Below are 22500 nucleotides of genomic sequence, written 5' to 3'. Positions count from 1 at the left end.
GGAAGAGGAACACATTTTGCACCCCCCACACTCTTAAAAAGAATTTGATTAGTCTCTAGGAAATTGTTCAAAGTACACCTCTGCATAACCTTGTATCCTTATAAACAATAAATAAAACAAAAAACTAAGAAATAAAGATCAACTTACAACCATACTTACTACCAACCTTGAGACCTCCGATTTCGGGAGGGGGTGGGGCGGGGGCGTGGCTAAGAGGGGAGAAGTATATATACAGCTAGAATTCACCAAGTCAAGTATTTCATATATATATATATATATATATATATATATATATATATATACATGAAATACTTGACTTTCAGTGAATTCTAGCTATATATATATATATATTTATTTTATTATATATATATATATATATATATATATATATATATATATAAAAGAAATATTTGAATTTCAGTGTTCATTTATTTACACATATACACACACATAACACTCATCTACTCATTGTTGAGTTAAGGGTTACATCCTTGTTCTATTCTCTGTCACTATTTTTCTAGCCATGCTGAACACCCTTTCGCAGGTACCCAGAAAGGTTTCGAGTACCACCAAAAAAACAGAATCTCTGAAGACAGTATAAAAATCTGTGTTAAAGATGTACAAATACTGTTTGTATAATAAGCATGTTATTGTTTATAAATGAGGGTTAAGAGTTCAGTACTAAAAAAAAGAAAAAAGAATGTGGCTTAAGTACAGTTCTTTTAATTGAGCTGCTGCATTTTTTGGTTGGGTTGTTTATTTATTTTGAGTAACTTCTACATTTCTAAAAGGGGAGGAATGTAATAGAGTGATCTATGTTTGTCTGTTGCCATCTCCTGGTGAATGTTGGCTATAGCGTACTGGGGTTACTTTTTGGTTGGCCAACGACTTTACGTGGTGTTGCGCACCTGACGTCAAGTGTGTGAGTCTGTTCTGAAGTCAACAGTAAAGAGACGTACTTCATCACCTCGCCTGTTTATTGCCTCCAACTCAATATATTACAACAACATTGCTGTTTACGGCAGACGAACTGCTTTACGGTAGAATAAAACATGACTGCTGTTGTTGTGTGTTGTTGCCGCGCTGGGAGGACGTTAATGAAACTGCCTAACACTAAACACACATAAGAAACCAATAACTCGCCCTCGATCATTCTACAGTTATAACGTGATTGGGCAGGCATGCTGTTTATATTGTGGGAAAGCGGACGTGAACACAGGCTGTTGACACGTCACTCAGGTCCGCATGGAGCTGGAGGGGGCGTGACTTCCAGCTCCGCCTGAATTTCGGGAGATTTTCGGGAGAAAATTTGTCCCGGGAGGTTTTCGGGAGAGGCGCTGAATTTCGGGAGTCTCCCGGAAAATCCGGGAGGGTTGGCAAGTATGCTTGCAACAAATAATACAATTATTAATGTTGTTATTTAAAATGCATCATTTGCCTGAAATTAAAAACATTCATGTATTAAATGTAGGGATGTCTGATAATGGCTTTTTTTTGCCGATATCCGATATTGTCCAACTCTTAATTACAGATACCGATATCAACCGATATATACAGTGGTGGAATTAACACATTATTATGCCTAATTTGGATAACCAGGTATGGTGAAGATAAGGTCCTTTTTTAAATAATTAATAAAATAAAATAAGATAAATAAATTAAAAACATTTTCTTGGACAAAAAAGAAAGTAAAACAATATAAAAAGTTACATAGAAACTAGTAATGAATGAAAATGAGTCAAATGAAGTGTTAAAGGTTAGTACTATTAGTGGAGCAGCAGCACGCACAATCATGTGTGCTTACGGACTGTATCCCTTGCAGACTGTATTGATATATATTGATATATAATGTAGGAACCACAATATTAATAACAGAAAGAAACAACAATGAGTGTAAATGGGGGAGGGAGTTTTTTTGGGTTGGTGCACTAATTGTAAGTGTATCTTGGGTTTTTTATGTTGATTTAATAAAAACAAAAACAAAAATAAAATAAAAACAATACCGATAAAAAAACCAAACCCAATACAGATAATTTCCGATATTACATTTTAAAGTATTTATCAGCCGATAATATCGGACATCTCTATCTATCTATATATATATATATATATATATATATATATATATATATATATATATCTGTATATATATATATATACATATAAATATCTACAGATATATATATCTATATATATATATACATATAGATATATATCTATATATATATATAGATATATATCTATACCTATATAGATAGATATATATCTATCTATATAGATATATATCTATCTATATATATCTATCTATATAGCAATATATATGTAGATATTAGAGATGCGCGGATAGGCAATTATTTCATCCGCAATCCACCCGATCTAACATTTGATCAGAACCGCATCCGCCCGCCATCCGCCCATTGTTATACATCTAATATAGACGATGCAAGGCATTAGTGAGGTTATAAAGCTTTTGCCTGTTAAAGAAAGGAGACTGATCCAATGCAGCACAGACATTCGCGTGCCACGCTGTCACGACCCAGACGCACACCAGTGCGCAATCATATGGGAGCCGCGCTGAGCGCACCTCCAAGCGCGTCTCGCTGCCGGCGACGGCCGGGTATGGGCCCGAGGCTCCAGCGCCATCCATTTTCAGGGCTAGTTGATTCGGCAGGTGGGTTGTTACACACTCCTTAGCGGGTTCCAACTTCCATGGCCAACGTCCTAGCTGCTGTCTATATCAACCAGGCTGAGCCCCACCCCTTTCGTGAGCGCACTGCGCGCGGAGTGACCCCTGTTACGCGCCCCCGGCAACAGGGGTGGCGGGCAGGTAAGCTGCGCGGGCGGAGCGCGCGGAGTGACCCCTGTTACGAGCCCCCGGCCACGGGGGTGGCGGGCAGGTAAGCTGCTTACCTGCGCTGCGTGTGACGCCGGCCGCGGCGAAGGCGGGGTGTCGGTGCGGTGGGCGCGGTGGTGACCCTGGACGTGCGTCGGGCCCTTCTCGCGGATCGCCTCAGCTACGGCTCCCGGTGGGGCCCTCTCGGGGGAAGGGGCCTCGGCCCCGGACCCCGGCGAGGCGTCCCTTCTCCGCTCCGTAAAAGTGTCCATCTCTTTTCTTTTTTTTTCTTCTGTTGTGGCATATGCTGCAGGTGCCTGCTCGTTTTTCGTATGTGGGTAACAACATTTAACTATGTATATATATTTCCCAATTGGTTTAACTGCCACCCGCCTGAATCTATTTAAAATCTAATTTTTTTTTAACCACCCGACCCGACCCGACCCGACCCGACCCGCGGATAAAATCTAATTTTTTTTAATTTAATTCGCCCGATCTGCGGACTCCGCGGTTGTGCCCGCAAACCGCGCATCTCTAGTAGATATATATACCTATATAGACATATCTATCTATATATATCGTATATACTGTATATACATTTATTGAAAGACAACCCCGCCTTCCGCCCGATTGTAGCTGAGATAGGCTCCAGCGCCCCCCGCGACCCCAAAGGGAATAAGCGGTAGAAAATGGATGGATGGAACTCTGTATGACAGGTACAAAGCATGTTAGTATACATATATTAGAGGATTATATATACATTTTTCTTACTTTACTGGTTTTGTTTGATTTGAATCAGTTTTAGACAGCTGTGATAACATCTGCATGAATAACATCTGCATGAATAACATCTGCATGAATAACATCTGCATGAAATCTTGTTAAAGGACAAAGCTGGTCTCATGTGTCCAATATGTTTAATCTTCAAATAACTGATGGAAAAAAGAGAATATCTACAAGAGAAATATGATCTGTACAAAGAAATATACATGCAATAAAGTACAAAACAAAAGCAAGGTAACAAAAAACCGAGTCATCCATTTTATTTTTTAGGAATAACCTCAGCACACAAAAAATAAATAAAATACTAATTTTTCATGAAAAGGGAAGGAATTCTCTTCCAACAATAATGAGTTTGGCAACAGAAAAGGCTTTTAAACAAAATAATATACAAGATCAAACTTCAGCGCTGATCCTTGACTTTGTGAAGGTGTCTTTTTGTGACTGGTAAACAATATTTGACAAAGAATGAGTGAATAACTTTGGTAGAAATGAAATGATGGCAGCACAAACACCACCAGCAGTGTCGCAGGCGTCACTCCACCATGACACTTCGAAAATAGTTGCATCAAAGATTCAAGCTGCAACACGTGACTAACTTTTACACCCACCTCCAACGGCAGGCCCACCAAGGCAGTAGAAGTCTTTGTACAAGGTAAGGCTGCGCCGCGCACACACACACACACACACACACGCGCACACACACACACACACACACGCACACACAGTTGTTGCTGTGTAAGCTAAGAGGCGTGGTAAGAAAGTGGGAGTGTCAAAGAGCAAGTAGTAAAAGCAGCAAGCAGCAGTGGACCATGAAGGATCACATGACCTTCAGTCAAAGAGGATGAGTTCCACTTCCTTCTTCATACCCGACGCTGCAGGCCACTCTGAGTCAAAGTCTGCACTCCGAGGGGCCGAGCGTCCGTCTGATGTTTCCTGCGCTCGATGAAGGACACGAGACGAGAAGTATCCAGGCAGCGCTCGGAGGGCGAGCGGTCGTCGGCGGCCTGAAGCCACGCCTCCTGCAGACAGAGCCCCGATGGCGGCCTCCCGGCCGGGTCGGCGGTCAGCAGCGAACACACAAAGTGGCGTGCGGCCTGACTCACGCCCTGAAAATAATCCACGGGGAAGCTGAAGTCCTGGCGACAGATGTTCACGCACGTCTCCTCCGCGCTCTCGTCCAGGAAGGGCGAGGCGCCGCTCAGCAGCACGTAGGCCACCACGCCCGCGCTCCACACGTCCGACGCGGGCGACACCGGCTCACCCAGCACCAACTCTGGGGACGCAAACTCGGGGCTGCCCAGCAGAGGATGCACGTAGGGGGCGCTGGTCAGCTGCACCGCGTCACCCAGGTCTGCCACTTTCACCCACGCATGAGCCATGGAACTGTGACACACCAGAAGGTTCTCAGGCTGAACACAAACACACAACATGTTAGGGATGTAACAACTGTCAACAACCACAACACAACACATACTAGGGCAGCGTTTCTCAAAGTGTGGGGCGCGCCCCACTGGTGGGGAATAGAGACATGACAGGTGGGGCGCGAGGAACGGGAGGAAATTTCACTTTAAATGTTTTTTTAAATTATTATATTCTTAGATTATTTTTTTTACTATGCTTTCATTTTCTATACACACTGTAAATCACTTTGTGATTCTGTCTGTGAAATCCGCTATATAAATAAATGGAAATTACCGGTACTTATTTTTACTGTAGGCTTTATATTTCTCGGTAGGAGCGCAGTTTGACAGACATAGCAACAGTAACTAATGGGGGCGGGGCTAAGCGGAACAAACTTTCGAGCGGATGGGTAGCAGGCTAATGTGTGGATCACAATTACACAAATATATACATTTGTGACTCGCACCTCAAAGGTCGTCGAGCCAGAGCCAGCACCTGCAGAGAAATAAAAATGTGACGGGCACACACTGTGTCATTCACCGGGAAGCACTCGCGTCAAGGCAGCTCAGCCCCGAACTCAATGAGGTTTTAACAGATGTTGTGAGCGCGGTAAATTTGATCAAAACACGACCACTGAAAGTGTGACTGTTCTCTGCACTGTGTGAGGAAATGGGAGCTGATCATACAGCCGTGCTGTTTCACAGTGAAGCAAGGTGGCTCTCCCGGGGAAAAGTGCTGTCACTTGCCCTGTCTTGCCAAATGCATAGCTCCTCCTTTTTTTTTTTGCAAAGATTGCAAAGTGGCACTTTTATTGTATTTATTATTGAACTTGATGCAAGTTATTTGATTTATTATTGAACTTGATGCAAGTTATAACACTTTTTTTGATTTATTATTGAACTTGATGCAAGTTATAACACTTTTGTTTTATTTATTATTGAACTTGATGCAAGTTATAACACTTTTTTTGATTTATTATTGAACTTGATGCAAGTTATAACACTTTTTTTGATTTATTATTGAACTTGATGCAAGTTATTGGATTTATTATTGAACTTGATGCAAGTTATAACACTTTTATTTGATTTATTATTGAACTTGATGCAAGTTATAACACTTTTTTATTATTGAACTTGATGCAAGTTATAACACTTTTGTTTTATTTATTATTGAACTTGATGCAAGTTATAACACTTTTTTTGATTTATTATTGAACTTGATGCAAGTTATTTGATTTATTATTGAACTTGATGCAAGTTATAACGCTTTTTTTGATTTATTATTGAACGTGATGCAAGTTATAACACTTTTTGATTTATTATTGAACTTGATGCAAGTTATAACACTTTTTTTGATTTATTATTGAACTTGATGCAAGTTATAACACTTTTTTGATTTATTATTGAACGTGATGCAAGTTATAACACTTTTTTTGATTTATCATTGAACTTGATGCACGTTATAACAGTTTTTTTTATTTATTATTGAACTTGATGCAAGTTATTGGATTTATTATTGAACTTGATGCAAGTTATAACACTTTTTGATTTATTACTGAACTTGATGCAAGTTATAACACTTTTGTTTGATTTATTATTGAACTTGATGCAAGTTATAACACTTTTTTTGATTTATTATTGAACTTGATGCAAGTTATAACACTTTTTTTGATTTATTATTGAACTTGATGCAAGTTATAAAACTTTTGTTTTATTATTGAACTTGATGCAAGTTATAACACTTTTTGATTTATTATTGAACTTGATGCAAGTTATAACACTTTTTTTGATTTATTATTGAACTTGATGCAAGTTATAACACTTTTTTTGATTTATTATTGAACTTGATGCAAGTTATTGGATTTATTATTGAACTTGATACAAGTTTTAACACTTTTTGATTTATTATTGAACTTGATGCAAGTTATAACACTTTTGTTTTATTTATTATTGAACTTGATGCAAGTTATAACACTTTTTTTGATTTATTATTGAACTTGATGCAAGTTATAACACTTTTTTTGATTTATTATTGAACTTGATGCAAGTTATTGGATTTATTATTGAACTTGATGCAAGTTATAACACTTTTATTTGATTTATTATTGAACTTGATGCAAGTTATAAACATTTTTTTATTATTGAACTTGATGCAAGTTATAACACTTTTGTTTTATTTATTATTGAACTTGATGCAAGTTATAACACTTTTTTTGATTTATTATTGAACTTGATGCAAGTTATTTGATTTATTATTGAACTTGATGCAAGTTATAACACTTTTTTTGATTTATTATTGAACGTGATGCAAGTTATAACACTTTTTGATTTATTATTGAACTTGATGCAAGTTATAACACTTTTTTTGATTTATTATTGAACTTGATGCAAGTTATAACACTTTTTTGATTTATTATTGAACGTGATGCAAGTTATTTGATTTATTATTGAACTTGATGCAAGTTATAACACTTTTTGATTTATTATTGAACTTGATGCAAGTTATAACACTTTTTTTGATTTATCATTGAACTTGATGCACGTTATAACAGTTTTTTTTATTTATTATTGAACGTGATGCAAGTTATAACACTTTTTTTTATTTATTATTGAACTTGATGCAAGTTATAACACTTGTTTTATTTATTATTGAACTTGATGCAAGTTATAACACTATTTTTGATTTATTATTGCACTTGATGCAAGTTATTTGATTTATTATTGAACTTGATGCAAGTTATAACACTTTTTTTGATTTATTATTGAACGTGATGCAAGTTAACACTTTTTGATTTATTATTGAACTTGATGCAAGTTATAACATTTTTTTTTATTTTTTTTTGAACTTGATGCAAGTTATAACACTTTTTTTGATTTATTATTGAACTTGATGCAAGTTATAACACTTTTTTTGATTTATTATTGAACTTGATGCAAGTTATTGGATTTATTATTGAACTTGATACAAGTTTTAACACTTTTTGATTTATTATTGAACTTGATGCAAGTTATAACACTTTTGTTTTATTTATTATTGAACTTGATGCAAGTTATAACACTTTTTTTGATTTATTATTGAACTTGATGCAAGTTATAACACTTTTTTTGATTTATTATTGAACTTGATGCAAGTTATTGGATTTATTATTGAACTTGATGCAAGTTATAACACTTTTATTTGATTTATTATTGAACTTGATGCAAGTTATAAACATTTTTTTATTATTGAACTTGATGCAAGTTATAACACTTTTGTTTTATTTATTATTGAACTTGATGCAAGTTATAACACTTTTTTTGATTTATTATTGAACTTGATGCAAGTTATTTGATTTATTATTGAACTTGATGCAAGTTATAACACTTTTTTTGATTTATTATTGAACGTGATGCAAGTTATAACACTTTTTGATTTATTATTGAACTTGATGCAAGTTATAACACTTTTTTTGATTTATTATTGAACTTGATGCAAGTTATAACACTTTTTTGATTTATTATTGAACGTGATGCAAGTTATTTGATTTATTATTGAACTTGATGCAAGTTATAACACTTTTTGATTTATTATTGAACTTGATGCAAGTTATAACACTTTTTTTGATTTATCATTGAACTTGATGCACGTTATAACAGTTTTTTTTATTTATTATTGAACGTGATGCAAGTTATAACACTTTTTTTTATTTATTATTGAACTTGATGCAAGTTATAACACTTGTTTTATTTATTATTGAACTTGATGCAAGTTATAACACTATTTTTGATTTATTATTGCACTTGATGCAAGTTATTTGATTTATTATTGAACTTGATGCAAGTTATAACACTTTTTTTGATTTATTATTGAACGTGATGCAAGTTAACACTTTTTGATTTATTATTGAACTTGATGCAAGTTATAACATTTTTTTTTATTTTTTTTTTAACTTGATGCAAGTTATAACACTTTTATTTGATTTATTATTGAACTTGATGCAAGTTATAACACTTTTTTTGATTTATTATTGAACTTGATGCAAGTTATAACACTTTTGTTTTATTTATTATTGAACTTGATGTAAGTTATTTTATTTATTATTGAACTTGATGCAAGTTATACCACAGCTGCACAGTTATTTTATTTATTATTGAACTTAATGTTATTTTATGTTATTGAGTTCGAATGTATACAACTTGATGTTCAATAAATTTGAAAATGTTAAAGCTTGGCATTAGCGCTCTGTTGGGGCGATGGGGGCAGGTGGGGCTTGAAAACTCCCCCTTGTCCAAAGTGGGGGATGACAAAAAAAGTTTGAGAACCACTGTACTAGGGATGTAACAACTGTCAACAACCACAACACAAACACATATTAGGGATGTAACAACTGTCAACAACCACAACACAAACACATATTAGGGATGTAACAACTGTCAACAACCACAACACAACACATACTAGGGATGTAACAACTGTCAACAACCACAACACAACACATACTAGGGATGTAACAACTGTCAACAACCACAACACAAACACATACTAGGGATGTAACAACTGTCAACAACCACAACACAACACATACTAGGGATGTAACAACTGTCAACAACCACAACACAAACACATATTAGGGATGTAACAACTGTCTACAACACAATCACACAACACATATTAGGGATGTAACAACTGTCAACAACACAATCACACAACACATATTAGGGATGTAACAACTGTCAACAACACAATCACACAACACATATTAGGGATGTAACAACTGTCAACAACCACAACACAAACACACAACATATTAGGGATGTAACAACTGTCAACAACCACAACACAAACACAACACATATTAGGGATGTAACAACTGTCAACAACCACAACACAAACACACAACACAACACATATTAGGGATGTAACAACTGTCTACAACACAATCACACAACACATATTAGGGATGTAACAACTGTCAACAACCACAACACAAACACAACACATATTAGGGATGTAACAACTGTCAACAACCACAACACAAACACACAACACAACACATTAGGGATGTAACAACTGTCAACAACCACAACACAAACACACAACACATATTAGGGATGTAACAACTGTGAAGAACCACAACACAAACACACAACACAACACATATTAGGGATGTAACAACTGTCAACAACCACAACACAAACACACAACATATTAGGGATGTAACAACTGTCAACAACCACAACACAAACACACAACATATTAGGGATGTAACAACTGTCAACAACCACAACACAAACACACAACACATATTAGGGATGTAACAACTGTCAACAACCACAACACAAACACAACACATATTAGGGATGTAACAACTGTCAACAACCACAACACAAACACACAACACAACACATATTAGGGATGTAACAACTGTCAACAACCACAACACAAACACACAACACAACACATATTAGGGATGTAACAACTGTCAACAACCACAACACAAACACACAACACAACACATATTAGGGATGTAACAACTGTCAACAACCACAACACAAACACACAACATATTAGGGATGTAACAACTGTCAACAACCACAACACAAACACACAACATATTAGGGATGTAACAACAACCACAACACATATTAGGGATGTAACAACTGTCAACAACCACAACACATATTAGGGATGTAACAACTGTCAACAACCACAACACAATCACACAACACATTAGGGATGTAACAACTGTCAACAACCACAACACAAACACACAACACAACACATATTAGGGATGTAACAACTGTCAACAACCACAACACAATCACACAACACATTAGGGATGTAACAACTGTCAACAACCACAACACAAACACACAACACAACACATATTAGGGATGTAACAACTGTCAACAACCACAACACAATCACACAACACATTAGGGATGTAACAACTGTCAACAACCACAACACAAACACACAACACAACACATATTAGGGATGTAACAACTGTCAACAACCACAACACAATCACACAACACATTAGGGATGTAACAACTGTCAACAACCACAACACAAACACACAACATCACCACACGCACACATTCATACACACATGACTTTAGGGGTTATTAACATGTACAGTATATTCATACACACATGACTTTAGGTGTTATTAACATGTACAGTATATTCATACACACATGACTTTAGGTGTTATTAACATGTACAGTATATTCATACACACATGACTTTAGGTGTTATTAACATGTACAGTATATTCATACACACATGACTTTAGGTGTTATTAACATGTACAGTATATTCATACACACATGACTTTAGGTGTCATTAACATGTACAGTATATTCATACACACATGACTTTAGGTGTTATTAACATGTACAGTATATTCATACACACATGACTTTAGGTGTTATTAACATGTACAGTATATTCATACACACATGACTTTAGGTGTTATTAACATGTACAGTATATTCATACACACATGACTTTAGGTGTTATTAACATGTACAGTATATTCATACACACATGACTAGGTGTTATTAACATGTACAGTATATTCATACACACATGACTTTAGGTGTTAACATGTACAGTATATTCATACACACATGACTTTAGGTGTTATTAACATGTACAGTATATTCATACACACATGACTTTAGGTGTTATTAACATGTACAGTATATTCATACACACATGACTAGGTGTTATTAACATGTACAGTATATTCATACACACATGACTTTAGGTGTTATTAACATGTACAGTATATTCATACACACATGACTTTAGGTGTTATTAACATGTACAGTATATTCATACACACATGACTAGGTGTTATTAACATGTACAGTATATTCATACACACATGACTTTAGGTGTTATTAACATGTACAGTATATTCATACACACATGACTTTAGGTGTTAACATGTACAGTATATTCATACACACATGACTAGGTGTTATTAACATGTACAGTATATTCATACACACATGACTTTAGGTGTTATTAACATGTACAGTATATTCATACACACATGACTAGGTGTTATTAACATGTACAGTATATTCATACACACATGACTTTAGGTGTTAACATGTACAGTATATTCATACACACATGACTTTAGGTGTTATTAACATGTACAGTATATTCATACACACATGACTTTAGGTGTTATTAACATGTACAGTATATTCATACACACATGACTAGGTGTTATTAACATGTACAGTATATTCATACACACATGACTTTAGGTGTTATTAACATGTACAGTATATTCATACACACATGACTTTAGGTGTTAACATGTACAGTATATTCATACACACATGACTTTAGGTGTTATTAACATGTACAGTATATTCATACACACATGACTTTAGGTGTTAACATGTACAGTATATTCATACACACATGACTAGGTGTTATTAACATGTACAGTATATTCATACACACATGACTTTAGATGTTATTAACATGTACAGTATATTCATACACACATGACTTTAGGTGTCATTAACATGTACAGTATATTCATACACACATGACTTTAGGTGTCATTAACATGTACAGTATATTCATACACACATGACTTTAGGTGTTATTAACATGTACAGTATATTCATACACACATGACTTTAGGTGTTATTAACATGTACAGTATATTCATACACACATGACTAGGTGTTATTAACATGTACAGTATATTCATACACACATGACTTTAGGTGTTAACATGTACAGTATATTCATACACACATGACTTTAGGTGTTATTAACATGTACAGTATATTCATACACACATGACTTTAGGTGTTATTAACATGTACAGTATATTCATACACACATGACTAGGTGTTATTAACATGTACAGTATATTCATACACACATGACTTTAGGTGTTATTAACATGTACAGTATATTCATACACACATGACTAGGTGTTATTAACATGTACAGTATATTCATACACACATGACTTTAGGTGTTATTAACATGTACAGTATATTCATACACACATGACTAGGTGTTATTAACATGTACAGTATATTCATACACACATGACTTTAGGTGTTATTAACATGTACAGTATATTCATACACACATGACTAGGTGTTATTAACATGTACAGTATATTCATACACACATGACTTTAGGTGTTATTAACATGTACAGTATATTCATACACACATGACTAGGTGTTATTAACATGTACAGTATATTCATACACACATGACTTTAGGTGTTATTAACATGTACAGTATATTCATACACACATGACTAGGTGTTATTAACATGTACAGTATATTCATACACACATGACTTTAGGTGTTATTAACATGTACAGTATATTCATACACACATGACTTTAGGTGTTAACATGTACAGTATATTCATACACACATGACTAGGTGTTATTAACATGTACAGTATATTCATACACACATGACTTTAGGTGTTATTAACATGTACAGTATATTCATACACACATGACTAGGTGTTATTAACATGTACAGTATATTCATACACACATGACTTTAGGTGTTATTAACATGTACAGTATATTCATACACACATGACTTTAGGTGTTATTAACATGTACAGTATATTCATACACACATGACTTTAGGTGTTATTAACATGTACAGTATATTCATACACACATGACTAGGTGTTATTAACATGTACAGTATATTCATACACACATGACTTTAGGTGTTATTAACATGTACAGTATATTCATACACACATGACTAGGTGTTATTAACATGTACAGTATATTCATACACACATGACTTTAGGTGTTATTAACATGTACAGTATATTCATACACACATGACTTTAGGTGTTATTAACATGTACAGTATATTCATACACACATGACTTTAGGTGTTATTAACATGTACAGTATATTCATACACACATGACTAGGTGTTATTAACATGTACAGTATATTCATACACACATGACTTTAGGTGTTATTAACATGTACAGTATATTCATACACACATGACTAGGTGTTATTAACATGTACAGTATATTCATACACACATGACTTTAGGTGTTATTAACATGTACAGTATATTCATACACACATGACTTTAGGTGTTATTAACATGTACAGTATATTCATACACACATGGCTTTAGGTGTTATTAACATGTACAGTATATTCATACACACATGACTTTAGGTGTTATTAACATGTACAGTATATTCATACACACATGACTTTAGGTGTTATTAACATGTACAGTATATTCATACACACATGACTTTAGGTGTTATTAACATGTACAGTATATTCATACACACATGACTTTAGGTGTTATTAACATGTACAGTATATTCATACACACATGACTTTAGGTGTTAACATGTACAGTATATTCATACACACATGACTTTAGGTGTTATTAACATGTACAGTATATTCATACACACATGACTTTAGGTGTTATTAACATGTACAGTATATTCATACACACATGACTTTAGGTGTTATTAACATGTACAGTATATTCATACACACATGACTTTAGGTGTTATTAACATGTACAGTATATTCATACACACATGACTTTAGGTGTTATTAACATGTACAGTATATTCATACACACATGACTTTAGGTGTTATTAACATGTACAGTACATTCATACACACATGACTTTAGGTGTTATTAACATGTACAGTATATTCATACACACATGACTTTAGGTGTCATTAACATGTACAGTATATTCATACACACATGACTTTAGGGGTTATTAACATGTACAGTATATTCATACACACATGACTTTAGGTGTTAACATGTACAGTATATTCATACACACATGACTTCAGGTGTTATTAACATGTACAGTATATTCATACACACATGACTTTAGGTGTTATAAGTCAGTTACCTCTATAGAATTGTACCCTAAAAACATTAAAAAACAATTTACAAGTTTTATTAAGTGTAAATTTGTATTATTATTTATAGCAAGCTCAAAAAAATACAATAGTGCTAAGTACTATAACTTCTTAGTCTATCATCTATAGAGGCTTGCTTTGATTATTATTAGATTTGTAACCACATAATTAATTGTCCTGATACATCTTTATCACCTCTGATACAAATACTGGCCGATACGGATATTAACGTGACATGATATCAGCAGGAATCACATGTTAGAAAATGACTTGGGAAACAATGACAAACAATAACCTTACTGACTTAAGCTGTCTAAGTTGAAGTGGGGTGGCAATTGTAATGGGGTGCCATCAAATGGTCACAAAAACTCCTGAAGCTAAGCTCATGAGGCAGTAAGTTGAATGATGTAATATCATCAAAAGGTTCAGAGAATGTGGAGAAATCAACGGAAACCAACATTGAATGACCGTGACCTTCCATCCCTCAGACGGCACTGTATCAAAAACCGACATCAATCTCTAAAGGATATCACCACATGGGCTCAGGAACACTTCAGAAAACCACTGTCAGTAACTACAGTTGGTCACTACATCTGTAAGTGCAAGTTAAAACTCTACTATGCAAAGCAAAAGCCATTTATCAACAACACCCAGAAACGCCGCCGGCTTCTCTGGGCCCGAGATCATCTAAGATGGACTCATGCAAAGGGAAAAGTGTTCTATGGTCTGACGAGTCCACATTTCAAATTGTTTTTGGAAATATTCCACATCGTGTCATCCGGACCAAAGGGGAAGCGAACCATCCAGACTGATATCGACGCAAAGTTCAAAAGGCAGCATGTGTGATGGTATGGGGGTGCATTAGTGCCCAAGACATGGGTAACTTACACATCTGTGAAGGCACCATTAATGCGGAAAGGTACATACAGGTTTTGGAACAACATATGCTGCCACCTAAGCGCCGTCTTTGTCATGGATGCCCCTGCTTATTTCAGCAAGACAATGCCAAGCCACATTCAGCACGTGTTACATCAACGTGGCTTCGTAAAAAAAAAGAGTGCGGGTACTTTCCTGGCCCGCCTGCAGTCCAGACCTGTCTCCCATCGAAAATGTGTGGCGCATTATGAAGCGTAAAATACGACAGCGTTGTTGAACGACTGAAGCTCTACATAAAACAAGAATGGGAAAGAATTCCACTTTCAAAGCTTCAACAATTAGTTTCCTCAGTTCCCAATCGTTTATTGAGTGTTGTTAAAAGGAAAGGCCATGTAACACAGTGGTGAACATGCCCTTTCCCAACTACTTTGTCACGTGTTGCAGCCATGAAATTCTAAGTTAATTATTATTTGCAAAAAAAAATAAAGTTTATGAGTTTGAACATCAAATATGTTGTCTTTGTAGCATATTCAACTGAATATGGCTTGAAAAGGATTTGCAAATCATTGTATTCCGTTTATATTTACATCTAACACAATTTCCCAACTCATATGGAAACGGGGTTTGTATTACGTATGTCTACTTTGTGTGCTTAGCTGTTGTGTAGCTGCTGGTTCCTAGTAGCCAATAGCCTAGCATGTAAATGACTGGAGTAACATAGAGCATTTACATGCTAACTGACTTTGTAAACATTTTACAAGCTTTTTTTCTAATGTGCCACCAATCAGACGCCAGCAATACAAATCTAATTGCACTTTATTTTTGTTGCAACTAAATAATCATCTGAGTTCAGTTCTTTTTTCATCTAATGACCTTTTTGTCATGTGTTTGTCTTCTGACAAGATCTAATTGTTTGCAACTGATGAACCCTTTTCATCTGACCTTGTGTGACCTTGTGTGAGCAGTGCAGTCTTTTCAAGGTGTGGAAGTGAACAATGGCTGAATTGAGTGTGTCAGGCCTACCTTGATGTCCAGATGTACGATTCTGCTGTTGTGCAAGTAGTGTAAAGCATCTAAAATGTCACGCAGGTAAGACGCCACCTTCTCCTCCGTCAGATTGCCCCAGCTGACGATGTAGTCCAGCAGACGACCTTGGTCAGCCCTGGAACACCACCAACACAATCCTTCAGCATATACTTACACACCTGTGTGTGTGTGTGTGTGTGTGTCTCTGTGTGTGTGTGTGTGTGTGTGTGTACGCACATCTCCAGGACCAGGACAAAGCTGCTGGGGGTCTCGTAGGTGTGTGTGTGTGTGTGTGTGTGTGTGTGTGTGTGTGTGTGTGTACGCACATCTCCAGGACCAGTACAAAGCTGCTGGGGGTCTCGTAGGTGTGTGTGTGTGTGTGTGTGTGTGTGTGTACGCACATCTCCAGGACCAGGACAAAGCTGCTGGGGGTCTCGTAGGTGTGTGTGTGTGTGTGTGTGTGTGTGTGTGTGTGTACGCACATCTCCAGGACCAGTACAAAGCTGCTGGGGGTCTCGTAGGTGTGAGTGTGTGTGTGTGTGTGTGTGTGTGTGTGTGTGTGTGTGTGTGTGTGTGTGTACGCACATCTCCAGGACCAGGACAAAGCTGCTGGGGGTCTCGTAGGTGTGTGTGTGTGTGTGTGTGTGTGTGTGTGTGTGTGTGTGTGTGTGTGTGTGTGTGTGTGTGTGTGTGTACGTACGCACATCTCCAGGACCAGGACAAAGCTGCTGGGGGTCTCGTAGGTGTGTGTGTGTGTGTGTGTGTGTGTGTGTGTGTGTGTACGCACATCTCCAGGACCAGGACAAAGCTGCTGGGGGTCTCGTAGGTGTGTGTGTGTGTGTGTGTGTGTGTGTGTGTGTGTGTGTGTGTGTGTGTGTGTGTGTGTGTGTGTACGTACGCACATCTCCAGGACCAGGACAAAGCTGCTGGGGGTCTCGTAGGTGTGTGTGTGTGTGTGTGTGTGTGTGTGTGTGTGTGTACGCACATCTCCAGGACCAGGACAAAGCTGCTGGGGGTCTCGTAGGTGTGTGTGTGTGTGTGTGTGTGTGTGTGTGTGTGTGTGTGTGTGTGTGTACGTACGCACATCTCCAGGACCAGGACAAAGCTGCTGGGGGTCTCGTAGGTGTGTGTGTGTGTGTGTGTGTGTGTGTGTGTGTGTACGCACATCTCCAGGACCAGGACAAAGCTGCTGGGGGTCTCGTAGGAGTGTGTGTGTGTGTGTGTGTGTGTGTGTGTGTGTGTGTGTGTGTGTGTGTGTGTGTGTGTGTGTGTGTGTGTGTGTGTGTACGCACATCTCCAGGACCAGGACAAAGCTGCTGGGGGTCTCGTAGGTGTGTGTGTGTGTGTGTGTGTGTGTGTGTGTGTGTGTGTGTACGCACATCTCCAGGACCAGGACAAAGCTGCTGGGGGTCTCGTAGGAGTGTGTGTGTGTGTGTGTGTGTGTGTGTGTGTGTGTGTGTGTGTGTGTGTGTGTGTGTGTGTGTGTGTGTGTGTGTGTACGCACATCTCCAGGACCAGGACAAAGCTGCTGGGGGTCTCGTAGGTGTGTGTGTGTGTGTGTGTGTGTGTGTGTGTGTGTACGCACATCTCCAGGACCAGGACAAAGCTGCTGGGGGTCTCGTAGGAGTGTGTGTGTGTGTGTGTGTGTGTGTGTGTGTGTGTGTGTGTGTGTGTGTGTGTGTGTGTGTGTGTGTACGCACATCTCCAGGACCAGGACAAAGCTGCTGGGAGTCTCGTAGGTGTGTGTGTGTGTGTGTGTGTGTGTGTGTGTGTACGCACATCTCCAGGACCAGGACAAAGCTGCTGGGGGTCTCGTAGGTGTGTGTGTGTGTGTGTGTGTGTGTGTGTGTGTGTGTGTGTGTGTACGCACATCTCCAGGACCAGGACAAAGCTGCTGGGGGTCTCGTAGGAGTGTGTGTGTGTGTGTGTGTGTGTGTGTGTGTGTGTGTGTGTGTGTGTGTGTGTGTGTGTACGCACATCTCCAGGACCAGGACAAAGCTGCTGGGGGTCTCGTAGGTGTGTGTGTGTGTGTGTGTGTGTGTGTGTGTGTGTGTGTACGCACATCTCCAGGACCAGGACAAAGCTGCTGGGGGTCTCGTAGGAGTGTGTGTGTGTGTGTGTGTGTGTGTGTGTGTGTGTGTGTGTGTGTGTGTGTGTGTGTGTGTGTGTGTGTGTGTGTGTACGCACATCTCCAGGACCAGGACAAAGCTGCTGGGGGTCTCGTAGGTGTGTGTGTGTGTGTGTGTGTGTGTGTGTGTGTGTACGCACATCTCCAGGACCAGGACAAAGCTGCTGGGGGTCTCGTAGGAGTGTGTGTGTGTGTGTGTGTGTGTGTGTGTGTGTGTGTGTGTGTGTGTGTGTGTGTGTGTGTGTGTGTACGCACATCTCCAGGACCAGGACAAAGCTGCTGGGAGTCTCGTAGGTGTGTGTGTGTGTGTGTGTGTGTGTGTGTGTGTGTACGCACATCTCCAGGACCAGGACAAAGCTGCTGGGGGTCTCGTAGGTGTCCATCAGGCTGATGATGTTGGGATGTTGCAGCCTGTGCAGCAGGTTGACTTCCTGTGTGACACGGTCCCGCCGCATCAGCTTCTTGTTCACCTGCTTGACGGCCACCGTGCGCTTGGTGGCGCGGTGGTCGCAGCGCTTGACCACAGAGAAACGCCCCCTGGTGGACATTATGTAGGATGGTTCATGTCAGGTCGGCATGGCGACGGACAAAAGCTGCTGGTTACCTGCCCAGTTCTAGCACCTCGCTGAAGTGACTGTCAAAGTTGTCCTTCCAGCTCACTCGCACGCCGTCAATGGACACATCTGACACACACGCACACGCACATCACATTGTGTGTCTGTCACCACTAGTGTGTCACTACTTGTGTGTCACCACTAATGTGTCACTACTTGTGTGTCACCACTAATGTGTCACCACTAATGTGTCACTACTTGTGTGTCACCACTAATGTGTCACTACTTGTGTGTCACCACTTGTCTGTCACCACTAGTGTGTCACCACTTGTCTGTCACCACTAGTGTGTCACCACTTGTCTGTCACCACTAGTGTGTCACCACTTGTCTGTCACCACTAGTGTGTCACCACTTGTCTGTCACCACTAGTGTGTCACCACTTGTCTGTCACCACTAGTGTGTCACCACTTGTCTGTCACCACTAGTGTGTCACCACTTGTCTGTCACCACCAGTGTGTCACTACTTGTCTGTCACCACTAGTGTGTCACCACTTGTCTGTCACCACTAGTGTGTCACTACTGGTCTGTTATCACTAATGTGTAACTACTTGTGTGTCACCACTAATGTGTCACTACTTGTATGTCACCACTAATGTGTCACTACTTGTGTGTCACCACTAATGTGTCACTACTTGTGTGTCACCACTAATGTGTCACTACTTGTGTGTCACCACTAATGTGTCACTACTTGTGTGTCACCACTAATGTGTCACTACTTGTGTGTCACCACTAATGTGTCACTACTTGTGTGTCACCACTTGTCTGTCACCACTAGTGTGTCACCACTTGTCTGTCACCACCAGTGTGTCACTACTTGTCTGTCACCACTAGTGTGTCACTACTTGTCTGTCACCACTAGTGTGTCACCACTTGTCTGTCACCACTAGTGTGTCACTACTGGTCTGTTATCACTAATGTGTAACTACTTGTGTGTCACCACTAATGTGTCACTACTTGTCTGTCACCACTAATGTGTCACTACTTGTATGTCACCACTAGTGTGTCACTACTGGTCTGTTATCACTAATGTGTCACTACTTGTCTGTCACCACTAATGTGTCACTACTTGTGTGTCACCACTTGTCTGTCACCACTAGTGTGTCACTACTTGTCTGTCACCACTAGTGTGTCACTACTGGTCTGTTATCACTAATGTGTCACTACTTGTCTGTCACCACTAGTGTGTCACTACTGGTCTGTTATCACTAATGTGTAACTACTTGTGTGTCACCACTAATGTGTCACTACTTGTCTGTCACCACTAATGTGTCACTACTTGTATGTCACCACTAGTGTGTCACTACTGGTCTGTTATCACTAATGTGTCACTACTTGTCTGTCACCACTAATGTGTCACTACTTGTGTGTCACCACTTGTCTGTCACCACTAGTGTGTCACTACTTGTCTGTCACCACTAGTGTGTCACTACTGGTCTGTTATCACTAATGTGTCACTACTTGTCTGTCACCACTAGTGTGTCACTACTTGTCTGTGACCACTAGTGTGTCACTACTGGTCTGTTATCACTAATGTGTAACTACTTGTGTGTCACCACTAATGTGTCACTACTTGTCTGTCACCACTAATGTGTCACCACTTGTCTGTCACCACTTGTCTGTCACCACCAGTGTGTCACTACTTGTCTGTCACCACTAGTGTGTCACTACTGGTCTGTTATCACTAATGTGTCACTACTTGTGTGTCACCACTAGTGTGTCACTACTGGTCTGTTATCACTAATGTGTCACTACTTGTCTGTCACCACTAATGTGTCAATACTTGTGTGTCACCACTTGTCTGTCACCACTAGTGTGTCACTACTTGTCTGTCACCACTAGTGTGTCACTACTGGTCTGTTATCACTAATGTGTCACTACTTGTGTGTCACCACTAATGTGTCACTACTTGTTTGTGATCACTAATGTGTCACTACTTGTGTGTCACCACTTGTCTGTCACCACTAGTGTGTCACTACTTGTGTGTCACTACTGGTCTGTTATCACTAATGTGTCACTACTTGTGTGTCACCACTAATGTGTCACTACTTGTGTGTCACCACTTGTCTGTCACCACTAGTGTGTCACTACTTGTCTGTCACCACTAGTGTGTCACTACTGGTCTGTTATCACTAATGTGTCACTACTTGTTTGTGATCACTAATGTGTCACTACTTGTGTGTCACCACTTGTCTGTCACCACTAGTGTGTCACTACTTGTGTGTCACTACTGGTCTGTTATCACTAATGTGTCACTACTTGTGTGTCACCACTAATGTGTCACTACTTGTGTGTCACCACTAGTGTGTCACTACTGGTCTGTTATCACTAATGTGTCACTACTTGTGTGTCACCACTAATGTGTCACTACTTGTGTGTCACCACTTGTCTGTCACTACTTGTCTGTCACCACTAGTGTGTCACCACTAGTGTGTCACTACTTGTCTGTCACCACTAGTGTGTCACCACTAGTGTGTCACTACTTGTCTGTCACCACTAGTGTGTCACCACTAGTGTGTCACTACTTGTCTGTCACCACTAGTGTGTCACCACTAGTGTGTCACTACTTGTCTGTCACCACTAGTGTGTCACCACTTGTGTGTCACCACTAATGTGTCACTACTTGTCTGTCACCACTTGTGTGTCACTACTTGTGTGTCACCACTAATGTGTCACTACTTGTATGTCACCACTAGTGTGTCACCACTTGTGTGTCAGTACTTGTGTGTCAGTACTTGTGTGTCACCACTAGTGTGTGAGTACTTGTGTGTGAGTACCCACCAAGCAGTCTGAGGCTGGCTGAGGAGGTGACACTGCCCAAGTCGTTGGTGGCGGTGCAGGTGTAAACACCGTCATCATCAGACGACACACCAATGATCCGCAGGGTGGCCTCACCACTATCACTGGA

General features: G+C 38.8%; 1 protein-coding gene across 3 annotated transcripts in view; it reads right to left on the bottom strand.

Annotated features, from left to right (window-relative positions):
* Positions 1-3733: 3733 nt before the first annotated feature.
* LOC133620811 (triple functional domain protein-like) overlaps positions 3734-22500 on the bottom strand; it is a 263468-nt gene continuing 244701 nt past the window's right edge. For all 3 annotated transcript variants that reach the window (XM_061982390.2, XM_061982387.2, XM_061982388.2), the window contains 5 exons: positions 22374-22495; positions 19586-19664; positions 19318-19518; positions 16851-16989; positions 3734-5025 (listed from right to left, as the gene is read on the bottom strand). In XM_061982390.2, the coding sequence (XP_061838374.2) occupies positions 4477-5025; positions 16851-16989; positions 19318-19518; positions 19586-19664; positions 22374-22495 (1090 nt within the window). In that variant the 3' untranslated portion in view covers positions 3734-4476. The remainder of the gene's footprint in view (positions 5026-16850; positions 16990-19317; positions 19519-19585; positions 19665-22373; positions 22496-22500) is intronic.

Source organism: Nerophis lumbriciformis, linkage group LG21 (assembly GCF_033978685.3).
Source record: "Nerophis lumbriciformis linkage group LG21, RoL_Nlum_v2.1, whole genome shotgun sequence".
Taxonomy (NCBI): domain Eukaryota; kingdom Metazoa; phylum Chordata; class Actinopteri; order Syngnathiformes; family Syngnathidae; genus Nerophis; species Nerophis lumbriciformis.
This window is presented reverse-complemented; position numbering and strand designations above follow the sequence as displayed.